Source organism: Thamnophis sirtalis, unplaced genomic scaffold (assembly GCF_051295495.1).
Source record: "Thamnophis sirtalis isolate CommonGarterSnake01/CBP01778 unplaced genomic scaffold, rThaSir2_p1.2 scaffold_10, whole genome shotgun sequence".
NCBI classification, from domain to species: Eukaryota; Metazoa; Chordata; class Lepidosauria; order Squamata; family Natricidae; genus Thamnophis; species Thamnophis sirtalis.
In genome coordinates this window covers 29048475-29063978 of record NW_028261390.1, presented here as the reverse complement: position 1 = coordinate 29063978, position 15504 = coordinate 29048475, and the positions used below count along the sequence as shown (strand labels likewise).

At 42.5% G+C, this 15504-nt stretch overlaps 1 protein-coding gene across 1 annotated transcript in view; it reads right to left on the bottom strand.

The window, feature by feature from the left end:
* Positions 1-15059, bottom strand: part of FREM3 (FRAS1 related extracellular matrix 3) — a 69551-nt gene extending 54492 nt beyond the window's left edge. Inside the window, exons 1-2 of the mRNA XM_087724343.1 lie at positions 9866-15059; positions 8677-8766 (exon numbers count right to left, since the gene is read on the bottom strand). Of these exons, the coding sequence (XP_087580469.1) occupies positions 8677-8766; positions 9866-15059 (5284 nt within the window). The remainder of the gene's footprint in view (positions 1-8676; positions 8767-9865) is intronic.
* Between the last annotated feature and the right edge of the window lie 445 nt (positions 15060-15504).

Below are 15504 nucleotides of genomic sequence, written 5' to 3'. Positions count from 1 at the left end.
GGCGTTCCTAATGGCAGCGACCTTAGAAGGTGTGGGGTGGATGCCTTGGGCGTCAATCATGAAGCCCAAGAATTCCACCCTCGGAACAGCAAATGAACATTTGCTGCGTTTCAGTTTTAAGCCCGCGCCCCTGAAACGACTGAGGACCTTCCGCAGTACTTCGATGAGTTCTGAGCGGCTGGAAGCAGCGATCAGGACGTCATCGAAATACGGAACTACGCCCGGCAGCCCATGGAGCAGCCGCTCCATCAGGCTTTGAAGATCCCCGGGGCCACGGAAACACCAAATTGCAGGCGGCGACAACGGAAAGCCCCACGATGGGTGACGATGGTCTGGGCAGCCGCCGCATCGTCATCCACCGGGAGCTGTTGATAGGCCTGCGCCATATCCAGTTTGGCGAATGTGCAACCCTGCCCCAGGGAATGGAGCAGGTGTTGCACTACAGGGACTGGATAGGGGTTTGCCTGAAGGGCCAAGTTGATCGTCGACTTGTAGTCGGCGCAGATCCTCACCGACCCGTCTGGTTTAATTGGGAGAACAATGGGGGTCTCCCAAGGGGAATGATCTACGGGCTCAATGACTCCCTGCGCCAACAACTTATCAAGTTCGGCGTCAACCTTGGCCCTTAAGGCAAAAGGCACCCTACGGGCTTTCAGCCTAATGGAAGCAACCTGAGGGTCTAAACTTAAAGATATGGGGGTCCCCTTATAACAGCCCAACTGGCCGTCGAAAACGTCCGAAAATTCCCTTAATGTGTCCTCGAGGGTGCTAGGAACCACCCGGTGGACCCCCCCAATGGATAATCCCAGGGCTGGGAACCAGTCCAGGCCCAGAAGGGCCGGCAGGTCATCCCTGACTATGAGGATGGGTAGCTTCCCCTGGAATTGGCCATAAGATACTGAGATAGGGAAGGATCCCAGCGTAGGGATCAACCTCCCTTGGTAATCCCTTAGGGAGACCTCAGATTGCCTTAGGCGTTTCTGGGGCACTTTAGGGCATAGCTTGGCGAAGAGCGACCAGGGCAGGAGGGACCGAGAGGAGCCAGAGTCCACCTCCATCCGGCACGGCTGACCTTCCAGCTGGACGGAGGTCGAGACCTTCCGGGCCCCTGCAACGGCGTGGCTCGCCGTACTGTCAAAATTAGATGGTTGACTGGTGGACTGGTAGCAATCTTCCGCTCTCTTCGGTGGCCGCTGCTGCTGGCGGCGCAGTTGCGCCTGGGGACGGCTGGGCGATTGAAGGAACGAGGGTGCTGGCAATAGGGCCCTGCAGACCTTAGCCAGGTGGCCTTCGCCCTTGCACCGGTTACAGATGGCATTTAAAAATGGGCAAGCCTGGCGCTTATGACGGCCTCCGCAACCCCGGCAGGGCACTGCAGACGCCTGTTGCGCTGCAGGTTGCGGCTTTGGCTTCCTCTTAGGCACAGTCCTCATCTGGGCCACCACTTCTTCTTCTGGATCCTCATAAGCCAGGTCGTCCTCGACCATGTGGGCTTGCGGCGATGCTTCAGGCGGTGAACGCTCCGGTGTGGCAATCTGCAACCGCTCAATATCGGCCGTGGACTGCTCAGATAATTCAGCGGCTCGGGCAGTTTCCACGGCCTGCAGTAGTGTAATTCGGTGATTTCTGAACATGCGGCTCCGCAGGTTGACATCGCGGACGCCGCACACAAACTGTTCCACCAAATTTTCCTCAAGATTGGAGAACTCGCACTGGGCCGCCACCATCCGCAGGGCCTCCAAAAATTGGCTGATTGATTCATTCTGTTTTTGGACTCTTCTGCGGAAGGCAAAACGGCGAGCTATGACTGACGGGGTGGGTGCGTAGTGATTCTTCAATCTGGCCATGAGTTCGTCCCACCCAAGCTTGTATGCGGGCCGTGGGGCTGCCAAAGCTCTTGCTGAGGCGAACATAGATGGCTCGCAGCATGAGAGGAAAAAGCTGCATTTTTCCTCTTCGGTTTGAGCCTGATTTTTGGAAGCGATCAGGTAACATTCGAACCTCTCCATAAACCCCTCCCATGATTCTCCGGCCAAACCAAAGGGGGCAAAGGGAGGTAGAGCAGATGTCATCCTGACGGTCGTGAAGGGAGAGATACTGAGAGGCCACAAAAAAATTTTTTTTTCCTCTTCAGGCAGCGTTCGTTGCCGGTCTGGAACGGCAGCTAACTGTCTGTCTCTCTCTTTTCACCCTAGCGTTGCGGAATCGCTGATCCCATCCTCGTCGCCAGTTTAGAGGTTCGGAATGAGGGACGCGACCACAGGGTGAACAACAACAGGCTTTATTCTAAGATAAGTATGACAGCGATTCAGTTCGTAAACTAGCCCGCCAAACCTTATATACTCGGGCTTCCACCAATAGGAACCAGACTTCCAGCCGGCAACAGCCTCCCTCGCGTCCTATCCAATCCAGACGGAGGAGGCTGTTGCTGGCCAGCACAAAGGTGCTGAAGTACAAGAAACAGTGAGGCCATTTGCATGGCTCATACATATTAATGAACTTATGAATACTCAATAGATAGTATTAGAAAGGTATAATTTCTTGCTAACTCTATCATATTCTTGCTAGCCCTTCAATGTGGTCAGAAAATCCTGCTTCAGCAGAATATTAAAAGATCAAAGGAAAACAGCTGTCCAACATTTAACAAAACAAGAACAGTACTAGTCAATGTTAACTGAATAACTTTTACTTGCTATTCTTACTGCTCATGACTCTTTCTGGTTGATTATTAGGGACCTCATCAGCCCAAGTTCACCATTGGTGAGATTCAATTTTTTTTACTACCGGTTCTGTGGGCATGGCTTAGTGGGTGTGGCAGGGGACAGATACTGTAAAATCTCCATTCCCTCCCCACTCCAGGTGAAGGTTACTGCAAAATTCCCATTCCCTCCCAATCAGCTGGGTCTCGGGAGGTAGAGAATAGATGGGCGCGGAGTCAGTCAGAGATGGTATTTACTGGTTCTCTGAACTACTCAAAATTTCCGCTGCCGGTTCTCCAGAACTGGTCAGAACCTGCTGAATACCACCTCTGAAGTGTGCGTATCTTAAGTGTAGTAAAAAAAAAATAGCTATCATCGACTTTTGCTTTTGTTTCTAGCGTCAATTTGATGGATCTACAGTGGTAGAATGAGACTGGCCAGAAGATTTCCCCCCATTGCATGATATCCTTGCATGGCAGGCAGAATCCTATCAATCCTTGAAAATATTGAGTTAATGACATTGGGTTACTTATCCTTGAACATGTCATCCAGTTTCAAAATAACAAGGATTCTAGTGCCCAGCACACAAAGATTGGTTTTGCTTATTGGTTTGAAACCATGGCTTATGTCATTTACTCCTAAGCACAGGCTGCATAGCTGGCAACTGAACAATTCAAATTTAAAATAATATCTGAATACATCTGTTAGGATGTCTCCAACTTTTAGGTATTGCTGGATTGGCAAATTTTCTGTCTAATTTTCTGCCTAATAAGGCAAGTGTTTCTTATAAATATGGCAAGCAAAACATGCTATCTAATAGCTAAAATGTTGCTGAAATTGTTTTGAAAAATCAGACATAAATATAACTACTGTAAACTATATTTCTGTGAAAATCCATTATGTGAATTACAGCAAAGTATTCTATTTCTTATACATGACTGAAGATTATATAATAAAAGGAGAGTATTTCATCTTTGTTTATAGTTCTGTTAAGTAAGCCTATAAAACTCTTTTCCTTATAAGGCTTACATTTTGGAAACTGTTTTCATTGTTTACAATGCACTTATTTCAACATATACTTTGCAACTTTTTTAAAGTAATACATTAAAATTTTAAGTGAATAGATTTTCAAAAAGAGATTATTACAAATGACTTTGTGTTCCTGGTTTGTTGAATAATAGAAAAGCTATATCAGTTCCTACAAAACTCTGCTAATTTACTTAATAGAAGAATGCAGCACTAATTATTATGCCAGTCAATAAGTTAGTTCTCGACTTTTGACCACAACTGAATCCAAAATTTCCATTGCTAAGTGAGACATTTCTAAGTGAGAAACGAAAGTTTTATCCCCATTTTATGACCTCTCTTGCCATAGTTGTTAAGTGAATCACTTCAGTTTATAAGATAGTAACCTGTTGTTAAGTGAATCTGGCTTCCTCATTGACTTTGTTTTTTCAGAAAGTCTCAAAAGTGATCACATGACCTTGGGACACAGCAATAGTCATAAGGAACCAGGTGCCAAGCATCTGAAATTTGATCACAAGATCTTGCAAAGGTCATAATGTGAAAAACGGTCATAAGTAGCTTTTTTCATTGCCATTGTAATTTTGAATGATCACTAAATGAACTGTTGTAAGTCGAGGACTACCTGTATTTTTCTATTCATTGGAAGATTTTTATACAATTATTTCAGTTTTTTATCAATGTTTAAGACAATATACAAATCAACTTATAAAAGACAATAAATTGAAGCAATAAAGAGCTAAGCATGATGTCCTATTGTTCTGATTTGTAAATATAGTTAGCAGTATTTTAAGTTAATTCTAGGACCCCACTAAGCTTGCCAAATATAAGCTCAGGCTGGAGAATTCTGGGAGTTGAAGTCCACAAGTCTTAAAATTTGAAGACCTCTGTATTAGGTTCTACATGGCACAAACCCATGACCCAGAAAACCACATGTATGTATTTTTCATATCACTGGAATACCCAAAGCTTATTTGTTTGTGTAACAGTTATTATTGATATATGAAATATTCTATAATTCTATATAGAATATTCTATAATTTATAAAATGTAATAAAACAAATAACACAATTAGTTTACCCTCTAATGAAGATTTGACTGTTTTCCATCAGACCAAAGACGGTTGTCAGAACAGAAAAGAAATTCAGCTATACGGTTCTTTGCCTTACTGAAATAACTCATTCTATCTGGTGTTTTATTTCACCTCTTACAGCAGAAGCTTAATGATACTTTCCATACATTTTGTTTCTGTTGGCTTGAGTTCAGTACTTTTCTTTCATTGTTATTAATGGGAGTGCATGTTACAAGCCATTTATACTATTACAACATTATCGATGACTGTACTAGAAACATTTTTAAAAGGAGGATACTTCCAAAGTGTAAAATGATCAAAGGTTTTAAGGTGCCACCTGCTGGGTAGGGCATAGAAATTATTTGATTGATCAAAGAAAATATTATTTCTTCCCATCTAGTACAAGTAGATTTCCTAGATCAAGATGATATAAGCTCACCCATTAAATCTGGGTTTAGAAAATGAACAAGTACATTTGCCAAAGTGTGATCGCCCAGGTATAAGGGACCATCTGGTTGCCCTGCTCTCCCAGCTTTATTTAGGTATTTACTCATATCGTTGGTCACTCTAATGCAGGGGAGTCAAACTGGTGGCCCACGGGCCGTATGCATCACGTGCAGGCCATGTCTACCCCAGCTCCCCTAATGGGGCAAATGTCGCGAAACGTCACATGACAGCAATGTGATACCATGAGTTTGACACCCATGCTCTAATGAAATAGAAGCCACACAGCACATCTAGCTCCAATGCCACAACTACATTCTTATCCCTGCTCCAAACATCCTCATACTCTGAAATGAGTTTCTTGTGAGGGAGGGGACAATACACATAGATACTGCTCTAAAGGAATACCCAGCGGTTCAGCTTTTGGAGACTGTCCTTTTCTTAGTTTATCAAATAATGAATATGTGGTCAAATAGTACTCCTACCATCTTCAAATGCATTTTCTCCATATCACTCTATCCTTTCTCTCCAGGAGAGTGGAGTTTGTCTCATTGATGTGATAAATCACATATAGATATCAGGCACTTTGAAACTTTAAGGAAAACTCCATGCAGGTTCTTTAGATATGTTTCTTTCATTTATTTCTAATCACTGTTTACTACTGAGAGCAGGAAAAAAAATAGATAAACTATTTCTTCCTGTTTATTCACTTCACAAAGTTTCTTACCAGCAATTCTGTGTGTGTGTGTGTGTGTGTGTGTGTGTGTGTGTGTGTGTGTGTGTGTAAGAAAGCGCGAAAGAGCACATGGGTATAAAGTTATTGCAGTTCCTTCCAGTTCTGGTAATCACTGCAGCCCCTGTAGAATTTATTGGAACCAATATAGTTTACTAATCCAGAGTCACGTATATGAGAGGAGAGGCCATAGAGTACTGTATACTGTATGCATTCTGTATACATACATGCTGTATAAATGTATTAACTAAATAAATAAATGAAGATCTCTGCCTCACTTATCCAATATTTTGGATTATTAGAAGAATTACTATACAAGATATTATCATAATTCATCATTTCAAGTCTCCCTGTCACTTCTTTTGAAAGCTAAATGTATTCTCCTGGTTACTCAATTTCTATTCCAGAAGATTTATGTTTGCAGATTAATTATTATGCACCAGTGCAATACACAAAAAGAGAGTTGCATTCTATTGTAATAGAAATAATGCACCTGAGGGCATTCCTTTCCTGCTCCTTCAGTAAACCCGAATATCATATTACATTTAGTCATACAGCTCTTAAAATCAATTATCACCTATTAGCAGCTTTGGTATCACATTATCTATTACCTTCATTAATCTCAGATCCATTAAGAACTCTGATCAATGCATGTGTCTTCATTCTATATAATCTCAGTGATTAGCTTCTCATTTTTGGTACATGATTGTACCTTATGAAATCAATCACTGTTTATTCCAAAGATAGAGCCACTTTTACTAAGTTCACATACTGTATACATAAAAGAGACTACTCATTTTATATATCTTAAGTACACATGAATTTTAAACAAATTAGTAAATAATTTGGCTTAACAGAAATCCAGCATTAAATTTAAACAGGTTCTTTCAGAAAACACAAACATTTATAGAATGTATTTTGGAATGTAACCAGGTCTGTTCTGTTTTTTTGAAATATTGAGTGTAATGCAAACATTCTCCAAATAAAAAATTCAATTAATATTTCATTGTACATTGTTACAATAAGACTATTTTTACTTGAAGGTAAAATTATCAAAGCATGTGACTTTACTTTTAAAATCTAGGAATAGTAATAAAGCCTGTGATCATTGAAATCATTAAAGAGTTTACTGACAAGTCAGAAAAAATGTAGCTCATAACAGCTTTTTTTAAAAAAAATACTGTATATTATAAATAAATTATAATTCCTTGTAAGGAAATTCTACTGGATCTAAACAAAATTAATCCTTGATGTGGTTAGGACTGGAGATTGGTTTGCATGATGAATGTGACACATCTCAAATGATCACTTAGTCTAATGGATATTAAAGGCTAAAGTGAGAGGACAAAATAGACTTTAGGGTATTCTAATATAGCTCTTCCCATGTTATACCCTTATACATATCATGCAGTTTTCCATGGTCTGGCTGCCCTCCAGCTATATGGATTTCAACTCCCAGAATTTCTCAGCCAGTTCCACTATTCCGCTGCTGAACATTCTGGCCTAGTTGTGGGATGACTACTCTTATATTGTTTGGTATAGCCAAATAAGGATTAAAATACTAAACAATTAGATATGCCAGGAATTTAGTCTCATCAAGTGATTATAATATACATGATTTTTATCATGTCCCATTGTTTTCTTTCTTCAATTATATATTTATTAAAATAATTAGAAAAATGTTTTTAAAAATTGGAAACTGTAGAACTGAATCTTCATTTCTATCTTGTTTACCCCATGTCTTAAGACACAGTTTTCCCCATCTTCCACCACACCATGATTTTAATAGGACAGCAATAGAAATGATTAAATATATTGGAAGTAGTTATATTGATTGTGTAATGACAGTGCATCATTTTTGTATTTGAGGTTCTTCAGAATACATAGGTAGCATGAATGTAGCCCCTTTCTGCAAGTTTTTAAAGCAGATACAATTCCTCTGGGATCATATATCTACCCTTTGTAGTTGGCTGAGAAAGAAGTGGCTGCTTTAAAGATATGCAAACAGATGTGCACTCTTGTGCAGCCTAAACCACTTTTGGGAATCAAATCTGAAATACTGCATAGTCCTAAAATGAGCTTTCTTGTGCTCCTCCTTTCTTTGTCATTTTAAGATTGCAACTACTAGAACAACATTTAGAGCACCAGCTGTCTCTTAGCAACAAAAATATTGGACCTCTCCTGACATAAAGATGAGACGGAGTTGCAAGGAACACATGTTCATCATTAATAACCAAAATAACAAATTCCAATTAGAATGTTAATTAGTATTTGCAGTCATATATTGTACATGTACCAGATTATAATCATATTTGATTGAAAATTATGACATCACAAATATTCAAACCTTTCCTATCAATTCATGGAGACTGTTACAATGTATTTCTTCACTACCTAAACCAGGTTTCACACTGATGGTATTGTCTCTAAAGAACCCATTTCAAATCTGTAATTAGGATGTAATAATGTACCTATACCAAGCCAAAACAAATTGTAATTTCCAATTATTGTGTAAGCTTGTATATATGATATGAGTTTCAATATCTCTGAGCACAAAAGGACTTCTGTTTTTTTAAAAAGCATAGTTTCAGGACAAGCAATCTATTTTGTGCAGCCTGAATTACAAAAAATTCACAATATTTAATGCCAATATTCATGTGCACATCACTTTAAAACTACTGAACCACTGTAAAAAAAAATCTTACCATTATCTTCAACTGAAAAATAGAAGATATCGCTCGTAGCATTTTCATGTTCTTTCAAGGCATAACATATCTTCATTTCATCTATATCAGCTGATAGGAATGAGAAAAGTTACACAAGTCAATGTTGACATCAAAATCTTTTCAATACAGGTTAAACTTACCCCTTTGGTTTTGTTTGTTTATTTGTTTAGAATCAGGTTATATTTGTGTAATATCCTTCACAATATACGAACATCTGAAGAGGTTTAACATTTCTTCCTTTGTCATCTGGAGAACCAAACCTGATGCCCTTCAGATGAATCTGAGCTATCCATATGCTCAGACTTCAATGTCCAGAAAGATTATGGAACTTTATCTGCAAAGTATCTGGTTGGAGAACACTGGTTTAAATGATTGTGAGTCACTTATTTTCATTTAGAACCTATAGCTAGGCATACACATAATACTGTTCTATAGAGTTAGAGTTCTATAAACTCTAACATAATACTGTTAAGAGTTTATAGAACAAACTATAACAAACCATTATGCTAAGCCATAAAACATTTACAAATCTCAATATAAAGAACAAACATGTCACATTAAGTCTTCATGTATGAATCCAAGCTATTAATTACTATATGCTCAGAGCACTTGGAATGAAATATAAAACTGATAGATTGTGCTGGTTGTAATCACTGAATAATACCATAATAATTAATGGAATGCCATCACAGCAAAAATTGTTGTCTTATTCCATGGGATAATACATATTTCAGGTGTTTATATATTTTCTAATATAGAACAAGTTTTAAGACTGTTGAGAATTTGTAAAAGTTAAACATTTTACACTGTCAAACACCTGATAATGCTCATATAATAAACCTTATAAATCTATGGCAATTTGAAAATGTATTTGTGTCCATAGTGTAAAGCAACTTGAGCTACAATGGACTGAGCTCTTTACTGCTAGATTTAAGCCATTATGGGCAGGAAATGCTTTTGGCTCGACAGGATTATGAATCCAGTTAATTTTGAACCTGGCAACAAAATAAATAATGGATTTGATAGGTAAAATAAAAGAGTAACTTGCTTGTAGATGTTGATTAGTGAATATGATTTTAAAACAACATTCAGACAGATTTCATTGTTTTAGAAACATCGACTTTCTTTAAAAAATGAATAAATAAACTAGTGATTACATAATACTAACCTTGGGAAAATGATTTGACACTTGCATTTCCTAGACCAATATTAATGAGAAATCCATGCTTTGGCCCATCTGTGATCTTATATTTCAATAATTTGTGTGGACTATCTCTGTCTTCTGCTTTCAAAGACTTGCTGGTTATTAGGAAGCCCAAGTGTCCAGTTGCTATATTTCTCAGTGTAGAGACACCCTTGTTCACTACTATTTGTGGTATTCCATTGTCTAAAGCATTGATCTGGATTTTCATCATCTGTGGGTTACGTGTTTCAAGGATGGTATCAGGAAAAACGTAAAAATCTGGATGTGTCCCATCCGTTACAGTGAAAGAGAAGCTGTCATGATTAGTTTCAGTGCCATCATGTTTGTAGCTGATCATATTTTCATTTAAGTCTTGTTTAGTGAAGCTGGTGACAGAATAGCTGTTGTTATAAATAATTTGACCATGTACAGGGACTTGGGTAATTATGAAATGGAGTACATGGTCAGGTGTATCCCGATCATCCACATTTAGCTCAAATGGTGTGATCAGTTTGCTTTCCCCTTCTTGAACTGTGAGGTCATGTAATGTGAGAACTGGTTTCTTATTGTCTACATCAGTAATAGAAACTCTAAAAGTACGGAAGACTGGATTATAGCCATCAGTCACTTCAAACTCAAAGCTATCCATCTTCACTTCATCATCTGCAGTGTGGATGTAATAAATCTTGTTTCCAGCTAGTTGAAGCTGAGTGAAGGTAGTGACAAGAACTCCGGGGTTATCAGAATTCTCTAAATGACCTCTGCTTGGTGCCCGGGTGATGCTGAACTTAAGTAGTTCATCAGGGCTGTTGATATCACTTGTACTGAGGAGATCAGTAGTGAGAGTCACTTTCCCTCCTTCTTTCAGAGTGACTCCTTTATTGATCACCTCGGGAAACACCATATCAATGCCATTGATAGTAATGTAAAAATATCTGTCTATCAAGGGATTGATGCCATCAGTGACATCAAATTTAATTAAGTCCCGGAGTCCCTGTTGGCCTGTATGTGTATAACATATAAATTTATGATCTATGTCATCCTGTGTGAAATTCATGCCAAGTGTAATGTTGTATAGCACCTCTTTTTCTTTACTTATATGCTGTAGTAAGCCATGCCTGGGGGATAAACGAATAATATAAGTAAGCATCCTGTCTTCTGAGTCTATGTCAGTAGCTTTGAGATCTTGATTGGTGATAACTTTAGATTCACCAACATCTACTTCTAATCCACCATTGATGGACATCCGGGGTGTTTCATCATCAACCAAAATGACCATTATTAACACTTCCTCTTCCACTGTGTGTAGGCCATCAGTGAGCTGGATTTTGAAAAAGTCCTCTTTAGTTTCTGAGTCATCATGCTCATACACAATGCTAGATGCTTCCTGAATTTCTTCCAGAGTGAAATTGGTAACAGACACAGTACCTGTAACTAGCTGGTTAACAATCTGTCCATACTTTGGAGGAACAGTTATAAAGAAGCGCAATTCATCTGGGGGAATATCAGCATCAGCACCATTGAGAATGGGTGTGTCAATTACCAAGCTCATTCCTTCCAAAACCACAAACTCACGTACAAACAATTCCGGCTTCTCATCATTGGTTGGGATGATGATAATTGGAAAGAACTGAGGTGGTGAAAAGTTGATACCATCAGAGCACTGGAAAGTGAATCTGTCTTCTAAAGGTTCTATCCCCTTATGGATGCTCTGAACATAGTTGATATGACCAACACGAATATCTTTGATAGAAAATGCACTGATGGGAATCCCAGCTCTGGATTTTTCAGATCCTGGTGCTGGAGAGATATTCTCTAGATATCCAGCAGTTGACTGTGTTAGAATGGTACAGAGAATATCATCTCTGGGAGTATCAATATCTTCCACATCCAGCAGTTCTAACCTTAACACATTTTTTCCTCCTTCATGAACAGTGAATGGTTCTTCTCCCAACATAACTTCTGGAGCAATGTTGTCCACTGGCAAAAGAGTTACAGTCACACGTACTCCTTCTATTGTGCTTCCTCTCACCACCCAGTCACTGGACTGATCTGAGATAGTAAGATTGAAAGAATCAGTCTGCCTCTTCAATCCAATTTCTCCACTATTGTGAGCATAAACAACTGTTCCGCTTATGAGATCTTCTTGAGTGAATCTTTTAGAGGGTACTCCATCCACTAAAATACTACCCAGCTTAGGGGGGTCCTCTACAATAAAAGTTAATGCCAGTTCATCAGTATCCTCATCTGTGCCCTGGATAAGAGAAGTAGTTATTTCAGTAACACTATTTTCCAGAACATCAATAAAGGCCCCCAAAAGTCCATTACTACTAGGGACCATGATGCTGGGACGTTCATCATCAACTGGTTGAACAGCAATTTTAACTGTGATTGGTACTTGATGAACTTCATCACTTACTTCTAATTGAAAGGAATCATTTCTGTACTCATCACCATTATGCTGATAGGATATGCGACCATTAGCAATGTCATCTAAGAGAAAAGATTCACCTTGTAGCATCAATCCCTCCTCCAAGTAACGCAGGTGGCCATGCTGAGGTGCTTCAGTTAAAGTGAAGACAATTCGATCAGTGTCTGTATCTTTATCAGTAGCATCTAGCTGAGTAGTGGTGAGAAAGAAACTGTGCCCCTCAAACACAGTGAAACCAGCATTGGTTATTTGTGGGGGCTGATTATTCACTGGTTGCAAAAAGAAAGTGAAAATACCTAGAACGGAATTACCAGCTGTATCTTCTACACTGTAAGTGAATTGTGCTATTCTTGGAGTAATGCCAAGTTCTTGGTCTGGTGGTCTATAGGCCACTTTATGATGATTTATCTGTGCTTGAGTGAAATGGGTAATGGGCACCAGAGGGCTGTCAGTCAATACAATTTCACCTGCCAAGACAGGGTGATTTTCGTCAATGTCAGTTGGTGATGTAAGCACTGTATATTTCAGCTCTCTATCATCTGTGTCCAAATCAGTATAACACAGATAATGCTTCTTGAAATGTGTCACTTGATATTCCAGGACAGTCATCTGTAAAGTTGTCCCTGGATATAGTTCTGGAGATAAGTTATCTACTGGCTGTATCTTGATGATAAACACCTGTTCTTCAGATTGATTTGGAGGGTCATTATCATCTTGGAGATAGAATACAAACTGGTCCATCACTACATTGGTGCTATGAGGTCCAATATGCCTGTAGAACAACTTTCCATCCAGGATATCCTCTTGCAGCCATTCAGTCACTACCTTCTCATACATACCCTCACTGTTTATAAAGTGCCAGTGGGATGGATCACTCTGATCTTCTTCCATACCTTCTTCTTTTTCATAGGCTGATGGAACCTCTTCCTGACGCAATAGAAGCTCACCCAAATGTTTCCGAACAGGTATACCTGAAGACTTTTTAACCTCCTTAACAACAAATTGAATAGTTGAGTCATCAGAATCTATATCAGTAGCACTAAGAACAAAGGGTGAGATCTGCACTACCTGGTGCTCACTGAGGACCAAGCCAGTGTTGGCATTAAGGAGTGGTGGTTGATCATCATCAGGGATGATTGTAATTGGATAAAAAAACTCCACCTGGTGTTGTCCATCCTCCATGCGGAAGATAATGTTATCACTGAAACTGTCCTCACTGCTGTCGTGCTGGTAGATCACCTGTCCAGCTTCCAACTCTGCTGCAGTAAAGAAATGACGACCAGGAGATGCACCCAAAACTCTCAGTTCACCATGTTTTAGACCTTTTGTAACCCAAATCTTCACTTCCCCTAAGTTGTCCTCATCACTGATTACAAGATTGTCGGAAAGCGGCCTTGACTGGCCTTCAAAAAGCATCATCTGAGGGCCAGAAATGCGATTAAAGACAGCCACCGGAGCCAAAGTGTTCATAGGTTTCACCACCACCATGAAGGCAAAGGGGTCTGAAGAGGCACCCTCAGGGTCCAACACCTCCATCTCAAATTGGAAAAGGCGCTCATGGTCCGAGTCCACTGTAGGAGGCTGGTAGGCAATCTTCAGCTCCCTCAACTCCCGCTGAGTGAAAGAAGTGAGTGGACGACTAGGATCATCCGTACTTAGCAAGTAACCAGTTGTGTCGTCCTGCCCTCCAACACTGAGCCAGGGAGAGGTGAGATTAAATAGCAGCAGATCTGAGGGGGTCTCCAAGTCCTCCGCAGCCAACATGTCAGGGGTGATGGCGGTAAGCACAAACTGATCCACCTCCATCATGAGCAAAGCCACAAAGCTGGGCTTGGGGGGCGTGTTCTCAGCCCCATCCCGGATCCGAACCACCACCTGAAAGTATTCCTGCTGGCTTAGACTCTCGGGAGATCCGCTGTCCTTCAGCACTTCCACCCGCATGGGGATGTAGTCGCGGTTGGGGGAGGGCGTGGGAGCCGTGTGCTGGTAGCGGATGTCCTCGCTGAGGAAGCGGCGGCAGTCATTGCTGTAGCCCGGCGGCAGGGGGCGCCCGCGGGCGTCGATCAAGCGCCCGTAGGAAGGCAGGTGGTTGCCGCTGCTGGACGGGTGAGGGAGGGCGGTGAGGCGGCAGTGGCGACGCGCGGCTTCTCCCTCCTCGGAGAAGGCTAGGACTTTGGCGTCCAGGGGCTGGCTGAGGCCCCGCAGCTTCTCCACGGCCAGCGGCAGGTTGCGGCTGAGGAGGCGCAACTGCTGCGACAGCACCTCGACCTCCAGCGCGAAAGGCACCACGGATGTGCGGCTGGGGGAGTCGTAGCGGAGCTGGAGGCTGAGGCGGTCACGGCCGGGGCTGCGAGACCCGTAGTGGGTGTAGGTCACCTCGCCGGGACCGAAGGCGCAGGGGAAGCGTTGCGGGGAGAGCGCCCCCGGGCGGTGAGGCGCAGGCGGCAGCCCGCTCCCCAAGACGGTCACGACGCACTTGTCGCCCGGCTGCACGCGGATCACCAGGTCGTGGGCGGGGTCCAGGGAAACGGAGCGGCCGAAAGGCACGCGCAGCCCGCGGTTGGCCATCAAGATCCCTGCGGCGGCCCCGTCGGCAGCGCCCGGTTTCGCCGGCTGAAGGAGAAGCGACGGCCCGTCCGAGTCCGGCTGGGTGGTCCCGAGCGCAGCCAGGATAGAGAGCAGGAAGAGCAGCGCCGCCCCGGAGGATTCCCGGCTGCGGCGGCGAAGGTGCCTGGGAGGTTCGGCCATGCCGCCTCTAATGCTGCCTGTCTTCTCCCTCTCTCTGAGCGCGGGTTCCGACGGACTTTGGGACCCGGGGACGGCAGGGCGGGCGACAAGGTGCAGGAGCCGGGCTTCTGTGTTGCTCCGGAGCGGGGCTTTCTGGGACTCGGCCACTGCCTGCTGCAGGTACTCAAGGGGAGGAGAGGGGAGGGGGAAGCTGGCAGCCCCCTCGCACCGCCCAGGAACTGCCTCCCCCTCCTCGGCCCACCCAGGAACCGAGGCTTAGTTTCTCCGCCGCCCGAAGCGGTGGGGAAGCGTCCATTCGCTGAGCGAGCAGCCCCCCGAAAGACGGCAGGGGGACGGACGACCCTCTTCCGACCTCGCTTGCAGGAAGGCAAAAGAGTTTTTCGCTCCCAGGCTAGGATACTATCGGCAGCGAAGACGGCGGTTCCCTTTCCAGCAATCTTTGCCT